Below are 21,750 nucleotides of genomic sequence, written 5' to 3' on the forward strand. Positions count from 1 at the left end.
GGAGGAAGAGATATTATATTTATTAACCCATGATGAATATATTGTGGTCTACTTGCAATCTGTCTAATGGAGTTTGTATCTTAAAGTTCTTATAGAGAACTGCATTTGCCACAGAAGACTGGGCACAAGAAAGCAGATACAGAAACTGAACACTTCTCATACACTTCTGGTGCACTCTTAAAGTCAAAGCTACGACACTGTCACAGTGAAGCAATGTCAAGGACTTGGTTCTTAGCCCAACAATTCTCTTAGAAATTAAATAACATTTTAAAAAAAATATCATTTCCCCTACTGAACCATTATAGCAGCACATGCCAGATCACAACTTTAAAATTAAACTAGAGTAACAGACCACTACCAGTGGATTAGATGCCATGAATTTGCACAACTGTAAAATTTTGGCATCATTCCTAGTAATGTGCTTCCATAACTGTGCTATCAGTACTTAACAGTCTTTTAAAAAAAGACTCATAATTAACTGTGGTCAGCGGAAGGAAAATCCATTTAGAAACAGGCTGGTACAATCCTTCAGTGATGTTGACTGACTGCCGGTCTTGCAGCAGGTCCATCAACCATGCATGAAATACGGTGCAGAAATCTAAACCACGAATAGGTTTCAGAAATTTTAAATCAGAAAACAGCTTACTAAAAAAATCAGCTTCCTTTTTACTAAGGTTGTCAAACAAACTTTAGAAGAGGCAGAGTATTCTTCTCCTATTCATGGATAACATCTTCCTGTGTTAAGATATAATTTATTTGACTAGTGGAGGAAAAAAGCATATCCAAATGCTAAAGAATCACAAAAAAAATTATAAGGCCAACATATTTGGGTTTCCTATTCTTTTGTGACAGCAAATTAGAATGAAATAAAAAAAATAAGAAGGACATATAAATCTTGCCCTTCACAAAATTCATCATAAAGTCAAGTTTTCTACCTTACCATTTAATTTCCTTAACATATATTTGTTTGTAAGGGAAAGAAAAAGCAACTTAAAACAAAAAGCAAAATTCTAATACCAGTTGTGTTAGCCAGCCAAAAATGTTATCCCCACTTGAAGGGAGAAAGGGCGACAACGTGCAAATAATCCTCTTCTTAGTTCCTAATTAAAAATACTGTATTACTGAAAATAATCCTGGAGGACAGAAATGAAAATTTCTACTAAATTAAACATTTCATTACTACCATCCTTGTCCATTCTATGCATTTTAGTGCTTCTTCCAGATTAATTTTAAGGGACCAATTTTAAAATCAGCAGAGGTTAATGTTAAAATGATATTTACATGCAGAAATTGCCAATCGGGTGCTCCCAGAATGCAAATTTCTACTTTTTCTCTTAGGAAACTGTTTTCCACTTGTAAAGTATGAATAGCTTTTTTCAGAAACCCAACTTAAATCTCTTGCTACAGTAATGCATTAGTGTCTTAGTACAATATCATAACGTCCTAAACAGTCCTCCTAGACTGGTTTGACCCGTACAAGTCTAAAGACTGCTGCTTTTATAACTCTTAAAACAGTTCCTCAGACAGTTTCCAATGTGCTTTATTTAGAATGCATTCATCAGTGTGTTCAGCTATTATCCAGCTATACCACGAAACAAAAAGCATGAAATGAGAGGGAAAGGAGGGGAAGAAAGGAGAGAATAGCTTCTAACTCATTTTCAACTTCCTTCTTCTTTGTAACTTTTTTTTTCTCTCCCTGTAATGCTTAGTTGTCTTCTCAGGACTCTTCTCTCCCCATTACCACTGCATTTTATTTTATTCTTCCTGTCCTGGTTCAGCTCTTTATTATTACATTGTTCTGCTAGGTGGGACAAAGCTTCCCTTTCAGTACAGAATTGATTGCTTCCCCACAGGAGTGTAAGAAATCAGCAGGGAGTTGAAAAGATAAATACCCTGAGCCAATGTTTCTCCAGGTAGAAACAAGAGGTGACAATATTTCCAACAATAATTGCTATATCCATCCTGATGGAAACACTGCTGACATAAGCAATAGAATTTATTTTTTTTTTAAATTATCAGAACAAAATAATCTCCGTCGTGGAAGTCTTAGAAAAAAACACGGAACTTGTCAGTGCCTATGCTTTATTCAGTTTGCCGACTCAAATAGAGAAACTGTTCTTAAGCAAAAAAAAAAAAAAGTTGGGGGGACAAACACTGTTTGTTTAAGCATTTGCTTTCTAGGAATCTGACAGCATTGTTATTTATTGTCTTTTTTTTAGGTATAGCTTTATACAATTTGAAATCCTTTTATAGTCTCAATATCCAAAGACATTGATATTTTTTCTCCAACTCTTTAGAATTTGATCAAATACTTCATCACAAAGATAGGTATGTTCAACAGAAAAAAAAGAACAAGACTATTTCAACCTGCAAGACAGTTAATTAACACATGGCAGGTGATCAATAACCCTAATCTTATATACAATATTAAAAAGCATATAAGTGATTTATGAAACTGCCTTGTGGACTTAAGCACCTACTACCCAGATCTGCAGAGGCTCTACTTAGTAACACAACACTGACCTGCCTTTTGTCCCATTGACCACTGGAAGCCAGACCCAAGACAAGCTGGAGAGGTGGGTGCCTCAGTAAGGCAGTTTCAGCAAATGACGGTTGAACAGCCAGACAGAAACGGCAAGCCAAGGGGGACAGGGAAAAGGAAGGCCTCCTTGATACTATGTGTGTGCTGTCAAAAACAGAACTCAGATTTCCACCTCCTTGCTCAGACAACTAACTGTCCTTTTGAGGAATTAAATCAGCAAATTAAATGAAATTGAATTACATGTTACAGAATTAAATTAGTCATAGGGTTTGGATTAATTCTGTGGTCCACTAACTTCAGTTCTGTTTTACTAGATTCTCTCTCAGCTAATTTATTCCATTTCCTCTTTTTTATACATTTATTCTCTTACTCCTTTAATCTTACCTGTAGAATCACATTCCAAGATGTAGTTTCTCTTTTTTATTTTTTTTTTTTTGGTAATTTAGTTGCATTTAACTGAGCTACTATGAAAGGAACAGAACTATATTTCAAATCAACAGAATTAAAAAATTTTTACTAAAATAAAATACAATTGCAATTTATATCTTAAATTTGATGAAAATATAATCCATGAAAAACCATCTTCTCCAAACTAGGATATGAATCATATATTGCTATTGTAGTAGAGGATCAAAGAAATTAAGGAATCTTTCATTGCACAAGCCATTTCAAGCAGATTGAAAAAAGCCCCAGAGAATATTAAACATGAACCTTCAATGCGTGGAGGTTGGATGACTTAGCAGAGAATTCCCTTGTATGCTCTGTCTGGGAAACTGTTTCAGAGCAGAAAGCCCAGATTACATCATACATGTACTGTAAAATTTAAGAAGGAAACAGAAAACTATGGGTAGAGCAGCCAGAATCCTTGCAAAAGCCAAATGATACATAGAAAAGTAACTCAAATTTTTGAGTTTGCAAATTGTGTTGTTAGAAAAGAGGTAAAGATTATCTGGGATATATGCCTCTCCCTTGTGCTTTAGTCATTACATCTTCCTGTTACTTTCAAATCCAATAATGTTCTAATTTCTTCTATAATTTCACTAAGGTTTCCTATTTTTACATAAGATTTGTTTTTTCTCAAAAATGGCGGACTTTGTTTTCCTCTTTCTTATTTTACAAAAGATAGCCATAAAATCATCTGTTGATACCATAATTTCAGTGTCTTCTCCTCATTGTAAAATTCCATACCTCACTGGAGTTACAGTATACGAAAGATTTCTCTCTTATCAAAGTCAGTCAGGGTTCACTGACTCAGCCCTTTAGAGAGCATTCTGATTAACAGACAGTCTAGGTGTAAGTTATAAATGTATGAACACAAGGACTAAACCGAAGACAAATTAAACACATTACTTTGTTTAACAGATCTCACATTACTTTGTTTAACAGGGAACTACTGGAGCGGGTCCAGCGTAGGGCAACTAAGATGACTGAGGGACTGGAGCATCTCCCTTATGAGGAAAGGCTGAGAGAGCTGGGACTCCTTAGCCTGGAGAAGAGAAGGCTGAGGGGAGACCTTATTATGGCATACAAGTATCTAAAGGGTGGGTTGAAGGAGGATGGTGCCAGACTCTTCATTGGTTCCCAGTGACAGGACGAGGGGCAACGAGCACAAGCTAGAACATAGGAAGTTCCGTTCAAATACACGGAAAAACTTCTTTACGGTGAGGGTGACAGAGCACTGGAACAGGCTGCCCAGGGAGGTTGTGGAGTCCCCTTCTCTGGAGACTTTCAAGACTTGCCTGGATGCAGTCCTGAGGGATGTGCTCTAGGCAATCCTGCTTTAGCAGGGGAGTTGGACTAGATGATCTCTAGAGGTCCCTTCCAACTCTGAAGTTTCTGTGATTCTGTGATCTCGCCTAAGAAAATAATGACTTATTCTTATTGAAGCAAATAGCATGTAGCTATTGAAGTACGGATCTCATTTGTCTTACTAGAGTTTTTAACACTGAAAAACTTTCCCAGATTCCTTCAAACCAGCATTAGCATTTTGTCAAAATATAACTTTTCCATTTGTGTAAAACTTACACTGTAGATCTGTGACTTTTTTGATTCTTCAAGTTTTCAATTGTTAAAGTGTGCAGTAAGCCTTAAAATGTACTTGTGATTAAATGTGATAATCCACAAAAAATAAATTCCCTCATTTCTAGTCATGCACTGCATGGCTGAAGTTGAGTTGTTACTCCCTGACTATGTCTGCATCTATGCTCTTAAGCGGGGAGAAGCCAATGAAGTTGTTCCCAACGCACAGCCATGCTGTGCTCTTCCAGCCATAAACTATACACCGCCATTGTTTCCATGACGCACCACTACAGAGCGCGGCTGCAGGGCCAACAGAAATTGCAGATTTACTGAGTAGGTTTCCCAGAATCCCCCCAAGCCTATCTCCTGCTCATGAACCCTTGCTATTTCGGTAATGATGGCTCTGGGTCTTAGTCTACTACAATACCGCTATGTAATACCACCTCCAGAGTAAAATGTCTGCCACTACCTTCAGACTAACTGTAGACTGGATTTTAGATGCCAGTTTGAAATGAGATTTTTTTTGGCAACACCTGCACAAATGAGAAAAAGATACATTAAATAGTTCTACCAAGAAAAACAGAAACCCAGAAACTTCCTATTATATCTTGAAGATAAGGATAAATTATTTCTTCATTTACTTCTTTTGGTATGAAATTGCAAGGTAGCTCCTAAATTTCCTAGACCTTCACTGCCTGGACTTAGAAAAAAAGCAAAAATTTCAAAAATGCTCTACTTAGCTCATGCGAAAAATGGAATATGAACTTTAGAGAAGGGCGAATAGGTTGAAAAGATTTTCCATTCTCCTTGTTGAAGAGACTACAGTAATGGTCATATCTGACATATAAAATCTTATAACAGCTGTTATGAAATATTTTCACAAGTCTATGAAGCTAATACAACTAAGTACAATATTAATTTAATTATCTTTTCTCTAATGCTGTGATAAGCCTATAATGCCACCAGTGGGGACAGGGAATCTTGAAACCATTACATAGAATATTTTAGAAAAAAATACAATTACTGTAATAATTGTCATACATTTAGCCCTTTTCAAAGTAAAATGAGATGTCCATCTGGTATGGTGAATTGAATGGAACTCACTTGCTTTGCTTTTCACATGTCATTTCTGCATATGGCAAGATTTGTAAGACCTGATGACATTCCAGAAAGAAAATGGTTTACACTTTGTATTTGTACAGGACAGCAGGCAAACACCTTCAAACTCCATCAAACGAACCGAAGAATAATTCATCCTTTCTCATGACCCCACTAGAAAGCAATAGCTCATAATCAAGATCACAGGGTTTTTTGCACTTTTTTTTTACATCACACACCATCTACAATGTGGTCTCCTGCAAGAGAAATTTCATTAGAGCTTTCTATCAGTTGTGCTCTGCCATACAGGAGACCCAGGCTTCATTCTTAACATTGTAGTCTCTGGAGCTGTAACAGGCTGCATTGGCATGTAATTGGAGCACCAAAACAAGAGAGCACAGCACGCCTCTCACTTTGTTGCAGAACTCAGTTCATAATTTAAACTGTGATGTTCTTTACATCTGGTATTTAATCTCCAAAAGTACTGTGTGTTTTATAGAAGCAGGAAGGAGTCAGAAATAATCTCTGTGGTTCCAAGAAGTATAGGGAAGATACTGGGAAAATACTAACTAATATGGTTTCCACATAACGCATATATATTGACACAACCAAACACACCAAAATGCTTTTTTTTTATCCTTATGAGCAAGCAGGAATATCTGAATTTTTTTAATTAACCAATAAAACTGGATTAACACTCAGTAAATATGTATATATTGTTTAAAACTGTCACTCATACTATTTTGGTTTACTCCAAAGAGGAATAAAGACTGCCACTGATCCAGTGTCCCACTTGGCAATAGCCTTTTTTTCTTAAAGACCTCCCATGCATAACCTTTCGGAATTAGTAAAAACTGTTTATAAACAGTGACCACGGTGACCATAAGTACTTTCACAAATACTCGTTAGAGAGTAGCCATAATTTTTTAACATAAACTTGTTCATTACAGATTTAGGTTTCCTGGAAATAATTTTTTGAATTTTCAGATAAACGTTGGTCATGGACACAATGTTACTAGCCAGATGGGCAAAGTACAAATAGCAAAGTGTAACTGTAGTGTTTCTGTACAGTCTATCAAAATGCTTAAAAGAAATCACCAATGAAATGCTGTAATCCACTTTGAAGAAATAGGCAAAGCTAGGAATCACAACTACAACATTTTACATTCAGGTCCATCTTTGCCCTCTATTAAAATTCCCTTAGAGTAGATATTATTTTTCATGTAGTACATCAAAGGATAATGTCTTGCCAAATGTTTCTTTGAGATTATTATAGAACTTTGGGTTTCATTCTGTATTATACTTATCGGACTCCCTGCAGCATCTGATTCATCATCACCTATCTCCACTGTGTCCTCCTTAAATCAGGCCTTCTTACTACAATATTCACTGGCAACCTTGAGAATTGTGAATCTAACAGGTATTTACCGCCTCAACCTAGCAGATATTCCTTCTTAAATTTACAGAATAGAAGTATACTGTTCAGTAGGGTCTTCATCCTGCATGCTACTGCATACTAGAAAGCTCCAAAGAGATTTTGATAAGAACCAAGAACATTGTTTACCTAGCACAGGACCCTGTAAACTCACAGTAAGGGTGCTTAAGGAAGAAAATAGGTGAAAAGACATTCAGAGATGATATATATGATTCTTTCTCCTAATCTAAATCATCTTAAAATGCTTCTATTCAGTTGCCAATGCATATAATTTGGCAGAACTTCTACTTGGAAGAACACAGCGTCCAGAAGCTGGTTTTCTGATGCAAAGACTTCCTTTTAGCTTTCAGCATGCAAGGTATACACCATTCCTATACCAGTAAGCCAGAGAACATACATAAATAGAAAGGAAAAGGGTGTACATTTCCTATTGGTAAATGAGTCTGAGTTTAAATTAGTGTAAACTGGTTACTCTACAGGGAGTCTAATTGTCATGCAAATTACAGTAACCTATACTCTCCTCATATTTGACTGACTTTGTTCTTTCTTTTATAAACCAAAATCCTCAGGCCTCTTCCTGTGAGTTACTCCATTAACAGCATTTTGATTTCATTTTGCACATAGGGATACAGCTCTGATTATAAGTATTATAGGTAGCTAACATATTTCATATTTATGTCTAGGAGTACCAGAACAACTGAATTGAAAACCTCTAGCTTTGATATAAAGGTGAATTTTCTTATTGACAGTTATAAATAACAAAAAGCAGAACAAACTTTTCAGCTTTGTCTAATAAATTCAGTGACAACTGAAACTCCTCACAAAACTTTTCCTGGCATTGTGAAATACGTCTTATGATACAATAATTGAAAATACCATTGGAAAGAACGATCTTAATCTTGCATGAAAAGTCAAACACCCTTGTTTACCAGTACGCTGCTTACATAAACTAAAAAGAAAACTATACTATTCTTCAGTAATGATCCAAAATGGTTTAGTTATTCTCTTTAAAGTGACTGTGTTTTGGACCACCACAGCAGAACATTGTACGAATTTCAACAAACTTTTGATGTTTAAAGACACACTAAAAATGAGCTATATCCAAGTACAGAAAAAACCAATATTTTATTTATAATCTTAGTTTAGTGTTTGAACTACAAATTCTGGTTCTAGAATTGTTTAAAAGATCATGGGTTTTATAGCTTTTCACAAGTAAATTGATTTCTTGGGTTTTTTGGTCATTTTCTTTTACTTTTTCTTCCATTTTTTCACAGAACGGTGCTTTCAGTAAATACAGAGCAAATCATTACATGAAAAAAAAAACGTTTTGCTTGTTTGCTTTTCTCACTTGTAAAGTTGCTGTTATTATTCCATTCTCTATTGAATAATTTCAAAAAGGGCATGAGAAAATAAAAGAAAAAAAGAGAAAAAGTGACAAAATAGACCGAATCTCACCACTAGAATTCACCATAAAAATTCCCGAAGTGTAACAGAATTCTTACAAAATTTCTTAGACCAGTTCTTTTAGGGAATCAAGATCTCCTATGAAAAATATGGCAAATGGGAATCAGGGTAGGTTGGGGAGGAAAAAGGGAACGAGGAGGGTAAATAAGTGCAGCAAAAACAGGTTCTGAGGAATACACATAATTTTGTCTGCTTTAGATCACAATAGAATTTTTAATAAATAAATTTCTTTTTCTTTGTAAAGACACTTTTTTGAAACAGTAGATTTAGCCCAGTCATTTGTGTCATTTTTTTTATAAACCATCTTTCGTTGTCCCCACCCCCACCCCATAATGTCATAAATGTTTTAGATTTGAGTCTCTTGTACATTGTCTTTTGAGTTCATTCGGATCAATAACGGTTCATGCACTGAACTGTGTATTGAATTTATTGTGTTAACTGTTGTTGTGTGGTTGAAAGGAGACTTGTAAGAGTTATAGTGATTTAGGTGCTCATGCTCTATTGCTGGCATGGGCAAGTGACTCTCGATGGGTGTGTCACCTGTAAGCTCATCATCCACATTAATGATCTCTACAGTCCGTGTTGGAGCATGATGGTTCTGCCGGTGATGCTGTTTCCTCATTTTGTAGAAAATTACCAGCATCACAGCAGCCATCAGAGTGATAGCCACAAAACAACCAATTATGATTTTGGTAGTCTTCATAACCTCATCTATTCCCGGGATCCCATTGTTTGCGTCCGTCACAGGAATGGTGAATGTTTTTTCTGTTGATCTTGTGCTCTGTGGAGTAAGTGAGGTTGTCATGTTAGTGGTCTCCCAGTTGGTAACTGGTGTGGGCCCAACCTGCTCTGTGGTCTGTGCCTCATCCTGAGAAGGTTCCACAGTCTCTACTGTGACAGTTGAAAAGTATGTATAACCAGGGTTATCCAGGGCAGTCACATTCAGAGTGGCAGAGGCTGTGGTATTCCCAACAGAGTTACTCACCATGCATGTATACAAACCCGTGTCTTGCACAGTTACCTTTGTAAAATTTAATGTGCCATCACTGAGCACAGCAATCCGAACTCTGTATGCCCCATGCGTCATAACAGATCCATTTGGAGTAATCCAAGATACAGAGGTCAGGGAGGTTGATGCCCGGCATTTCATCTCTGCAGCCATGCCTTCTGTGACGTTGAGGTCTGCTGGTGGCTCCACTATGACTGGAGCATAACACGTGAAGTAATTCAGGTCCAGCTCACCAATGTACCTTCCTTTTAAACTGGGAGGTGTGTGGCAACGGGCGCAGCATGCAGTATTGGAGGGTGCCTTGTCTTTAATCCACCAGCTGAGCCAAAGGATATCACAGTTGCAGTTCCAAGGATTGTGATGCAAGTGGATCCTTTCTAGGCGGAGTGGTGTGAACAGATCATGAGGCAGCAGTGTTAGATTGTTGTGTGCCAGATTGATCTCTACAAGTGACTGAAGGTTATCAAAAGCATTCCTTTCTATCACTTGAATCTGGGACTGTATCATCCACAATTTCTGAAGATGCATTAACCCTTGGAAGGAACCTGGCCGGATGGCAGTCAGATGATTCCCAGAAAGATCTAACTCATCCAGTTTTACAAGTGGGGTGAGGTTAGGAATCTCTCGAAGATTGCACATGGCAAGGTTCAAATACCTCAAGTTGGACAGACCTTCAAAGGCACCTTCTGAGATGTATGAAAGCCTTTTCAATTCCCCCAAATCCAGCCTCCGGAGAGAAGGGATTCTGTTAAAAGCATAAGAAGGGATGCTCTCAATGGGGTTGTTTCTCAACCACAGTTCCTTCAGTTTTGACAGGTATACAAAAGCCCCATTTGGGATAGTGGTCAGACGATTGTCAAAGAGCTCCAAAGTGTTGAGATTGGCCAGACCATTGAAAGCCCCTATTTCAATTGTTCTGATGTGATTCCTGCTGAGCTGCAGGATTTCTAGGTGCCTCAAATGCTTGAAGCTATTAACTTTAATGATTTGGATCTGGTTCTCATGGAGATTGAGTAACCGAGTGTTGGTGGAGATGCCGTCTGGCACGTCTCTCAGATTTTTTCGTACACAAATCACTTTACTGAACTGGTTGCTGCAGGAGCAGACAGAAGGGCAAGTTTGAGCCCTCACTAGACCAGCCACCACAAGAAGCTGAAGAGCCAACAGCACCACAAGCAGGGGGTCAAATAAGGCCCTGTTAAACCTAGGACCTATCATTATCTGCTGTGGATGTAAGGTCATCTTGTTCAACATTCATAATTTATTTGGTGTTGGTCCTTCTGGAGTTTGAATAGCCTGAAAGAAAGAAAGAGGGGAGAAGAAAAACATTAAATTAATCTCAAATATTTAAGTGTTCTCCCTAAACAAAGACTTCTCAAGTCCTTTCAGTCAACTCTACCAATTTCATGAAACTGTGGTGAGAATAGCTATTGAAATTCTAATGTTTTGTTCCCTGTACAGTCATGTATGTCAGCTGTAATTGGCAATGAGATAACAAAAAGGCAGACACTAGCTTTTCCTGCTCATTCCAATGTATAATGCATGTAGCTGGATGGCAGATAACAAGTTCAACCACAGCAGATACCTAAAGGAAATGTTCTAACTCAAGGGGAAGAGTTGAAAGAACTGACAAGGGCCCCAAAAGGGAAAAAATTAGTAAGATAAGAATCGTCAGAATATTCAAGGTGTTCACCTTCTTGACACATTATAAAACAAGACAACAAATAATATGAAGAGCAAGTGGAGACTCCTGCTTTGTATGGGTGAAAAGCTTTGTCTATACAAACATGATTCCTGCATTAGAGCTTAACTAGAAGTAAAGCCTTTAATATCGAATGTAGCAGGTCATGCAAATGTCAGGGCAAGATCTTGCCTATTTCAATGAAGAAAATAAAATACAAAAGAAACATGCTGAGCATCAATTCTTCCCTACCGTTAAACAGCATCATCCAATTTCATGATATTTCCTCCTCAATTCTTTTGTTTGGCACCAGCAGCAGAGAAAGACTCATTAGTAAATGTGTGCTGAACACAGAAATAAGAATAGCCATTTAAATGCTGAAAAATATCTCTGTAGCTTCAGGGTTAGCAGTTTCTTTGGTACCTCTAGAAAAATGCTACAGATCTTACTGTAAGGGGAAAAAAGACCTTTATACTACAAATGATCATTACCATTTTAAGAATTTCAGTACTGATTCGTTTGTGGTAGTTCTTAAAGCCCCCAGCCCTCAGTTCATTTTCAATCTGCTGCTCAGTGCAAGGTCCCTCTGCTGTAGAGATTAATGAAATTTCCTATAAATCAACCAAAATTGAAGTCTTATAAATTACAGCAAGCTTAAAGCATATTTATAACCTGCAGCACCCAGATACATAATATATGTATTCAGTAAAACAAAAGACTATAAGGCAGTGGTTTTCCACTCCAGGCTCTGAATTGTTTCATTTAGTGTAAGAAAAAAACCTATTTTTCTTTAAAGAAAAATACAGGAAAAAATATATTAACTTGCATCTCACAGCAATTCATTTAACAAAAGACTTTTTTTCCAATTATATATTCAGACAATGTGTTTTTGAGAATGCATTTCTGCATTTTTTAAAAACTCGTTATAACGGTTCAGAGCCAGCAAGTGTTCTCATCTCACTTTTAATAATTTACTGCAGAGAAAGCCAATATAATGGTTAAAAACCTGTGAATGGGAATTGGAAAGTCTGAGCTGTATCTGTTTGTTTGATCTGCTCTGTAAGTGCTATTTATAAAACATCATTCTTGTTATGAAAGATTCATGAAACTAATGTGTTTTGCAACCTTGAGCAAGTCACTCAGCTTCTCTCTCTGTGGCTTACACTTCTGTCATATGACTCTGGAGAACCCTGTGGCTGTAGCGTTAGATATTGCTGCTCCCACCTCTCCATTATAACTGTGCTTCTGAACATCACCTTCATGGGTTCATGGGGTTAGGATAATGTACTGGACTAGATGAGGGGTGGCTGCTGTACACACCTTCCTTTTTACTGCAGGCTTACTAAGTCAGTTATCTCTTCAGAGGTGCTGAACACCATATATGGAGAAACACTCTCAAACTAATCACTAAAATTCAAGTTCCCTTACATCAAAAATCCAACTGTAGTAAAACTATGTGCAAAAAGGGGGTGAAAGGGACCTGGTTCCCACCTTTCTTGCACTGCCATAAAGAAGAATCTGCCCATAGTGGTCAAAAGAATTATATCAATGAGTCTAATATAAATTTTGGGCTCTTTAGATAAAATCTGTGATCCATGAATTTCGCTGTTGAATAGTAATTAACCATCTTCTGTGATAGTTAAGTGACTGTATTAGCATTTTTGTTTGTCACTATTTTTTTTTTATTCAGTAAAATATTCAGTCCTTTCTTTCCTTTCTCATTTTTGTTAAATTCTCCTAAAACTTATCCCCTAGGGACTTCGACTGAATAATGAATTCCATTAACAAGTAATAAAACAGATACAGAAACACACCAAACCAATTATTTCGCCATTGCACTGGTGCAATGTTATTATCTTCAATGGAACTGAGATGAGAACTCAGCCCGCTGTGTCCAGCTTCAGAGCTGCTAGTTATCCTTGTAAGGCTGGTGTGGCACATGTGACTTGTAGAGATACAGGAATCTTCTGTGTTCTCTCTCAGACCCATTCACTATTAAAGGCCAGCTTTGCAAGATGTCATATGGTTTATCTACTTTTATTTTTGCTACTTTCTGCTCTCATTCCTGTATCCTGTTTACCCTGAAGGACCAGGAATACTATGGGATTTGTAGAACAAGAAAATATAGGAAAAATGAGAAAGGTCACAAGAGAGCAAGTGCCCTTATCATCTCCCTTCAGTTGCTTCTTGGCCAGCCTCCATAGAGCTGATGATGCCAAACGGTGCTGCAAGCAATCCAAGGCACTTCCCTCCTGTTCCAACTTCTTGCGCCTGGTGCTAACTCTCACCATGCCCTTCACCTACTCCTTTATCCAGCAGATATTCCCTTTCCATCACTACATATGTGCTCCATGGGTAAGAAAAAAACAAACAAACAAAACAAAAGAGATTGAACCATTTTGCTTGAATATAGAACATAGTACTTCATTACAGCAAATAAATTATCCCATTATGAAACTGATTAGCAAAAATTGTTCAACCCAAAACAAAGTGTTTTCATGTCTCAGTTGCAAAAAGATTTTTAAAAGAAAAAATTCTTTTGTTTTGTCTTCTTAAAATAAAATCCTTATATTCCTCCCATTTTTGGTTATTGACTCAAACAGTCACACAGAACAGCTCTTCCCTTGTGCTGAAGGCCAAAATTACCCGTGGCTTTTATGTTTACCTTTTCCCTAGTCCTGTGCTAGGGATGTCTCAATCAAACATATGTCTCAGAACTGCAATCTATCGAAGACCCTCAGGGAATTCTGCAATCCTCATGTTTCTGCAAAATTCAAATCTGTGTATGCTTCAAATACAAGCTTGGTGACTGGCTACTTGTTAGATGCTCTGAGTGTACAATTTTGAAGACAGGATCACCATTTTGTGAGATGTGGATGTAAAATTTTAGACATGTTTTCATATGTGTTGGTGTGTTTGATTTTTCTGTGTCTAAGCTGTATCTTGTTTAATATATAAGTACAGAAGATCTACAGTGACATTCCTCTGGAATGCTTCCTGGGAGGCAGGGAGAGCAAATCTTAGCTTTTGTAGCTACCAGTTGGATTTATTTACATTACTAAAATTTTTCCCCTCTTTGGTAATACAGGAAGCAAAATGTGCTATTTAGCATAAGACCACACTAACTGAGCTTGATGCTGCTAACGTACAGGGGAACTGATGGTTCAAAAAAGCCACCATGACCAGCCAAAAATATGCTAGGCAATACCTTGCAATACCTCACTTCAACCGGTGAGCTTTGTGTGAGGCTAACATACTGCAGTGAGATTCATAGTGGCAGTAGGAATGTACTAGAAAGGTCATTTCTTTTATATTGGTGGTTTTCCACAGCTCAGAGCTTAAGTATTCAGGAAGTCTTGGTGCAGTCATTTCACATCAGGGTAATTTTAAATCAAAAATACCCTGGAAAAAAATTAGCCAGCACAAAAACACAGTGAAAAATTCATTTAAAGTCTTGAAGAACATTATGGAAATATTTTAATGGGTTTTACATAAAGACCCATCTGGAACTCTGTGCTAGAGTAATTTGCTGTTCAATATCTGACTATTATGCTAGAGACACATGAAGATTTAGCTTTATAAATCCATGCATGGAAAACAGACCGTCAACCAGCTTCTTTAGTCTTTGTTGACAACTCTTTGTCTTCCAAGTGATTTTTTTCCCCTCTTCATTTTTTAGTACCAAAATATCTACTCTATGGTCAATTCAATAACACTAGTGCCCTCTGCTGTGTAGATTTAAAATGTAGTTTAAAATGCTAAGAATTTCCTTACTGCATAGTAAGTTCCCCAGACACGGTGCAATTATTAAATGCGTTTACAAACATGACCTTAAGTCTGTCTGTGGCACTGCTCTAATTACCAAAGCATATATCATCTGTTATTTTAGTACAGTAATGTGTATTCTTTTTATGGCCATGGAGACATATATATACATATATGGAGAGTTATCTGTTTTATTTGCTAATTCCACAAAACTCAAAAAATCTTTTTTTCAAATTGACATTTGATATGCGTGTTCTCCTCTCTATAGCTTATCTGATACTTACTTAGTATCGATGTACTACACATTTTCCTTTGAGTGAAAAGCATTGCCCTCTTACGATCCAATGCAGAAGATGAAGCAAGGAATGACAAAGCTAATCTACCTGTGCAGATAGGCACAATCCAGCTTTCCTTAGAGTCAGCTTGAAGGATGCAGTAGTTATGCTATTGAAAGGTAGCTTTGCCAAACATATATGCAGAGATGTCTTCCTTATGGGCATTGTAATGGAACCTGCAATTCGTTTTTCTATTTTTTTGTAATTAGTTCTTAAGCCTGGTGTGCTTTGATCTGTGTTTCTTTACCAGGAGAAAGTGACTATACTCGCTCTGATGAATTTTCCTGTAATGGTGGGCTTTGATTACAAAAGAGAACTTCTACACCATTCTCAAAGATCTGCCTAATGAGCTATGGCAGGTGGCAAAGATATTTTCCCAAGCTCCAGTGACCCTTAGCTGGATCACTGGCAGTTTAGTTGCTCTTGGCAACTCATACTTAGCTTTCTGTCTAGTCTGTGGGTCTATGAATAACTGTCTCAGCAGCGGAGTGGTGCAGTGCAAAGGCCATGGCTTTATCCCAATATATAGTTTATGATACAAGATGATCTAACACAGTTTGGTTGGTGCTGTACATCTGCCGTTAAAAAATGAAATGTGATTGCTATATGTCACCGCATTGAAAATACAGACAGAATCTATCAGATGTCAGGTGATTAAACTATAACAGTAAAATTAAATCATCACACGTACATCACAGTTAAATCTCAACTAAATCATCACAGTTCTCCCTCAGCCATGTGCCAGAAAATTTCAGGATGAGGAGCATTCAGATCACTTTTTACAAATTTTTTCAAGTTGACAAATATGTGGATGCATTCAGAAAATGCACCTTTGCTTCACTTTATATAGCACAGTTATGTAAGCTGTACATCACACCCTTTTAAAGAGGTTTTTGAGAGAAAAACCCTTTGCAAAGATGTCTGCATTTTTTAGTAAACAAGCCACTCTACAGTTGCAAATTAAATGGCAGATTTCCAAACATATGAAAAGGAGCTAGGTGCATCAAACAGCTAATTACGCTGGGAAGTCTCTTCCGGTAGTATCAGCACCAGAGAACTGAAAATAGTTTCTGTATGGAACGGAGCATGGAGTACAGCAATAAAAATAGGTCTAAAGCCCAGGATGACTTTATGCAGAAGTGACTCTTTTGACTCTCTTTTCAGGAACTCTGAATGCTCTCAGAGCCTGAGACTGATCCCCTTTTGGCAGCAATGCCAGCAGAGGAAGCCAAGGGAATTTCAGTGTAGATACCATGAGACAAGCACACAATCTGTTTTAGCTCCACAAAATACTGAAACACACGAGGGTAAACCCTCGTCCCAGAACAGAGACTGAACTGTGGGCAGGGAGCTCCACTGGGGTCAGAAATCCTCTACCAACATCTGCTCTGCAAATGTTCCTGCAGCCTCAGATGCGTGTCCCCATATGGCTATGAAGAGTTGGGCGGATGGAACCACATTGCTAGGGATTCACTCAGCATACCCTCCTGCATACCTCCCTGCCTTTTCTGTCCTGAAACTCCTTTACACCTGGCTGAACCTCTGAGGACTAGAGCTTTCAGTTCAAGAGAACTACAAACACTTTGCATGCTGTTCCCTGCCCATAAACAGTGCAATGACACCATTCTTTTTTTCCATTGAATGTCTTTGCCACCAACAAAGGAACACATGCTATGTTCTTAATAGAGCATTACACCAATCATGATGCAAAATAGTAAACTGAGTTACGGTAGATCTCATATCTTTCTCTTCCTAATCTTTTTTTTTTTTCCCCTCATGTATTTACTCCTGTCTGAGGTGTTTGGGGTTTTTTTTTTAAACAGACTGTTTTACAGTGAAACCCCACCACTGCCACTATATAGCTGTGTGTCTTTTCCTCCATTCTTAAAAATCAGTTTTCTCTTTTCACTGCTCTAGGACTTTAGAAGTCTCAACAACAGTTTAGGGAGCCATTGCAATAATGCCTAAAAACCTGAGAGGTTTCAAAACCCAGCAGCTTTTATCCATTTGATTTTCATTTTATTTTTAGTTAAATACAGTGGAGGCCAGAGGGCTAGACAGGCAGCCCTGCAATGCAAACTGATTACTCATGAAACCAGATAAATCAAAACACTCACAATGCAAATTATTCTCCTCTTTGCACGTTTCACTGTTTCTCTCTGGGCCATAGTTGGGATTTTCTATGGCCCCTTGAAGCACGTAAGTGTAGGAGGCAGAGAGGATATTGCTGTAGCACAGATATTTCCCGGTTCTATTCCGCAAGCCTTTTAAGACTCAGATGAATCACTAAGACACTGACCTGAAAGACCTAAATGTGATTGGACACATTCAATCCTCCTGAATCACCATTGATTTCAGGGGAGTTCAATCAAGGATGAGTTTGATCCAGTCTGCCTTTTTCTTCTTTTCTTTCATTTTGTTATGCAGAAAACAGCTTTATTTCACACCCCTCATTTTCCAGCATGATTTCATGTTTCCTCTCTCATGTCTTCTTAAGGTTCAAAATTTTCTCCTTAACTTCAGGTAACAGAAATGAACACGAAACAGACTTTTTAAAAATGAGAATTTCAGAATTTTCATCCAGGCAAAGATATTTGTATTTTACCTGGAAAATAAGAGATTTCACAGTGTTTTAAACTAAATCAGTCTGGTATGTCCCTTCATTTATAAATGTTCTTTTACTCCCAAACATCATTTGCACATTGTATCCTCAGTAGAACTCATAACATTTGCTAATTTTACAGGAAAATCATAGGAAACAGCAGTCAATATGTAATGGATATTTCTTTAGGACATACTTATTTTTATTAAAAGGAATTAGTTGATTTCTTTATTGACCTTTCCCTGGATGTCACCCAAAGGTTAAAGAGGACAAAACAGTCCTAATCTCTCTGTTCAGACTGCTCGCAGTGGTATGAATAGGAGCAATCTATGAACTATTCATGATGAACTAACTTAAATTCTTTCATAAAAGCCACCGCAATACAGCTTGGTACTAGCCTACTCGGAAACATTCTAGAAATTTAATTGGAATTAACTTTTAAAGTGGGTTAATTATATTGCATTAAATCTTTGTGTGGACACTCGTATTTAGAATTTAATTTAAGCTAAATTGAATCAAGGCCACTGTAATTTCAATTAAGAGTGTCCATAAAAGAATGTAATGTAGTGTAGCTAGTCCCTTTTCAAAGTTAATTTGGATTCATTTTCTTGAGACCCTATGTAGACATTAGGAATTTTTGTTCTGTATTGACTTGGGCTTGATTCAAACCAATTACATAAAGGTAAAAAGGTTTTCTACCTCATCACTATTCCCTTGGGTTATTCAAGTCTCATTTTGCTCTTCTCACTTCACCAATTCAGTTGATAAAACACAGTGTCTGGGAACTTTTTTTGTTTGTTTCATCTTCTATATTTTTCTGGACAGATATTTATGTAGGGGGAAACAGGCAACTGTACAGAAAAAAATTTAAAATAGCCCCGATAACAAAATTATCTGAATTACAGCAGCATGTCACTACATCTCACGTGCCAACCGTGATATATGGGGAAGTCATACAAGCATCTTCAGGATTTCACTGTCTTATGCCAGAAATACCCCAGTGAGCAACAATTAAACAGCAGTATATCTATAAATATTGAAAGAATGCTTTCTTAATCCCCTTTTGGTTTATTATCAAAGCAAAATCACAGATCCTTATTCGGAAGACATCTGTGAACTGCAATAAAATTAGTATAAAAACAACCCTTAATAAAAAATTATACGATGTTCTAAAGCACTGCACCAAAACAAGGCAATTTTCACTCCTGTCACACCGTGGTCATCATTTTGAAACATCATTTTGTTTTTAGCTGACTAGTAGTGACTTAAGACAACATCTATTTAAAGGTACTACAGTGACACGTCATTTCAAACAAACTAGTTTTGATCTGGTAGAATATTAGCATTTTTTTTTAACATTGAGGCATTCGTTTGTATAAAATTAACATTCTTTTCAACAATATACTACAGAATTTCAAACTAGCAGGCAAAAATTTGCAGGTTAAAATGTAGTGTCTTTTAAAAGATACAAAGGCAAAAAAGTGCAAGGCTGACAGAATCCAAGATGTTACCCCCCATTCCTTCCAAAACTTTCTCCCTACTCACAAACTATAAAAACAGATGTAGGAAACGTCCGATCAGAACACCACATAGTCTAAGAATGCATATACAAATGTAGCCAGTACACTGAAGAGGAAAAAAATAAAAATTAAAACTGTCAATTAGTGTATATAATTGCCCTTAAAAGAGTTTCATCCTAATCTTAGAAAATTGGAGTCCAGTTTTTAAAGCCCCAAACATCTTTGCCTAAGTTACAATATGTGCATTTATCTACTGTATGTGTTAATGCTGAATATTCTTGTTACCCATACAAGTCATCCTTTGAGCCTTGCTAAGCTTTTGACCTCAGTAGATAATATAAACGAGGAAACAGAAATATTTTAGTTTGATGAACATATAATGCAGTTGTGGATCAGTAGTAGTTTCTATACTTTGACAACAGAGATGATCTGATAAAATTTGATATCATTTAGAAAGATATTAAGATTATTTTGAGATTGGCGAATCAGAGGATTGTCTATTTCCATGGCATAAAAAAATCAAGTTTGTGCCTTAACAAGTGCCGTTTTTCCAAATGCATTTTGTAATATATAAAACAGAGTAGACTGAGGAATGAAAGGGAATTATGTTAAAACAGCCATGCAAGATCTGCACCAACTAAAATAGGTATCTGCCTAAATACTTCTATGCCGTAATTCTGTGTCAAGAAAGGTGTTTTCCTTTTTTAAGGTCTGAATTATTTGATGTTGAGTTGGAGAAGTGCTTGGTAGGTATTTCATAACCTTGGAAACTATAGGCTGTATTGCTAGTATGCATTATTCTAAAATACCTTCTGGGAGAAACGTACCCAGCTAATAACAGACTAAAGCACCGGAGTCCATTTTGCATCATTGCATTTGCAGCGGCTAACTGAGTCCAAATTACTCCCTCATTCTGTTAATAAACAAAGAGACAAAGAGAAAGAGACACGAGATAAAAAGTTAAGGCTGCAAATAGCCTCAAGTCTGGCAACTGATGGTTAAACTTCTTGTCCTTGGTAACTATGGAAACCCCTTAAGGTAAGAGTGGAACACAGGCATTTTGTGGTCTGCAATTTACAAGCTGTTTATTTAATTATGAAGGAATATGAAACTGTTAGGGGCAATGCAATTATCATACTGTGATACTGTTTGGAGAGAAAAAATAGGTACAGAGAAATATAGGAAGTTAATTTTTTTGAAAATTGCTTGGATTAGGACTTCTACGAAATGGCAGTGCATTGTTTTTTACTGAGATTTGTGATATTTTTTTTCCAAAAGAGTGTGAGAAGCCAAAATTAGTAATACATTTTGCCATAATATCCCTCAGTAGATTCATATTAATTATGTCCATTCTATGCCTCATGAACAAAACCAAGGTCAGGGTGTATTTCAATTAAACCCTAGGTGTTACCAAAGTGCAGCACAGCCAGAATAGCAAGCACGTTATTACCAGATCTATCACTGCTGGGCAATGAATAGGTCACAGGTTCTCTTGCATACAGTTTTTGTACAGCTTTAAATATTACAAGTGGGAAAATGTTTCAATTCAATTTAGGAGGCAGCTAGTGAAATAAAATTAAGAGTGAAACTATGTGATGACTCAGGGGGACTGTAACAACTACTGACAAGTATTTTCCTCAATCTGAACAACAGACTTTGACCTGATACTTCTGTTGTTGGGAGTCGCATGAACATAGAGGTCCCAGGACCCTTTGCATACAATGGGAGTTTTGGCAACAATCCATCCTTGATTGGATCGCCTTAATAAGACATCAAACATAGAATCATAGAATCTTCATGGTTGGAAAGGACCTTTGAGATCATCAAGTCTAACCATAAAACACAAACACATCCTCGCAAGGCCTCTGAAAAGGAGATAGGTAGTATCATTCTAGTTTACGGCTGAAGAAACTGAGGCAATAATGGATTTAATCATTTGGCAACATTTAGCATGTGTCTACATGATACTTTGCAAACAGGAGCTTCACACTCCATGCTGACTAGATGCAATGCTTGTTGCTCCAAATGGTAGCCATGTAGCAACTGTTAGTGTGTTGTCAACTCCAAGCTAATGTGCCTCACAGTGCTGCTCCAGCCTGGCCCTAATAACACAAAGACAGAGTCTGCATCCGAGCAGAGCATGATGAAGCTTGCTCGCAGGAGTCCACAAGAGTCCAAGTGGATATGCTATAATGAAAGGTGTCATCAGCAGAGGCAGGGCAGGGACCCAGAACTCGTAAATCAGTCCACCAGAATGTGGACTTTATGTACATACTAAAG

General features: G+C 37.2%; 1 protein-coding gene across 15 annotated transcripts in view; it reads right to left on the reverse strand.

Moving 5' to 3' along the window:
- Window positions 1-5,267: 5,267 nt before the first annotated feature.
- Window positions 5,268-21,750, reverse strand: part of LRRC4C (leucine rich repeat containing 4C) — a 567,176-nt gene continuing 550,693 nt past the window's right edge. For all 15 annotated transcript variants that reach the window (XM_074584311.1, XM_074584306.1, XM_074584296.1 and 12 more), the window contains one exon: window positions 5,268-10,863. In XM_074584311.1, coding sequence (XP_074440412.1) covers window positions 8,905-10,821 — 1,917 coding nt within the window. In that variant the 5' untranslated portion in view covers window positions 10,822-10,863 and the 3' untranslated portion in view covers window positions 5,268-8,904. The remainder of the gene's footprint in view (window positions 10,864-21,750) is intronic.

The sequence above is a fragment of the Larus michahellis genome, chromosome 4 (genome assembly GCF_964199755.1).
Source record: "Larus michahellis chromosome 4, bLarMic1.1, whole genome shotgun sequence".
NCBI classification, from domain to species: Eukaryota; Metazoa; Chordata; class Aves; order Charadriiformes; family Laridae; genus Larus; species Larus michahellis.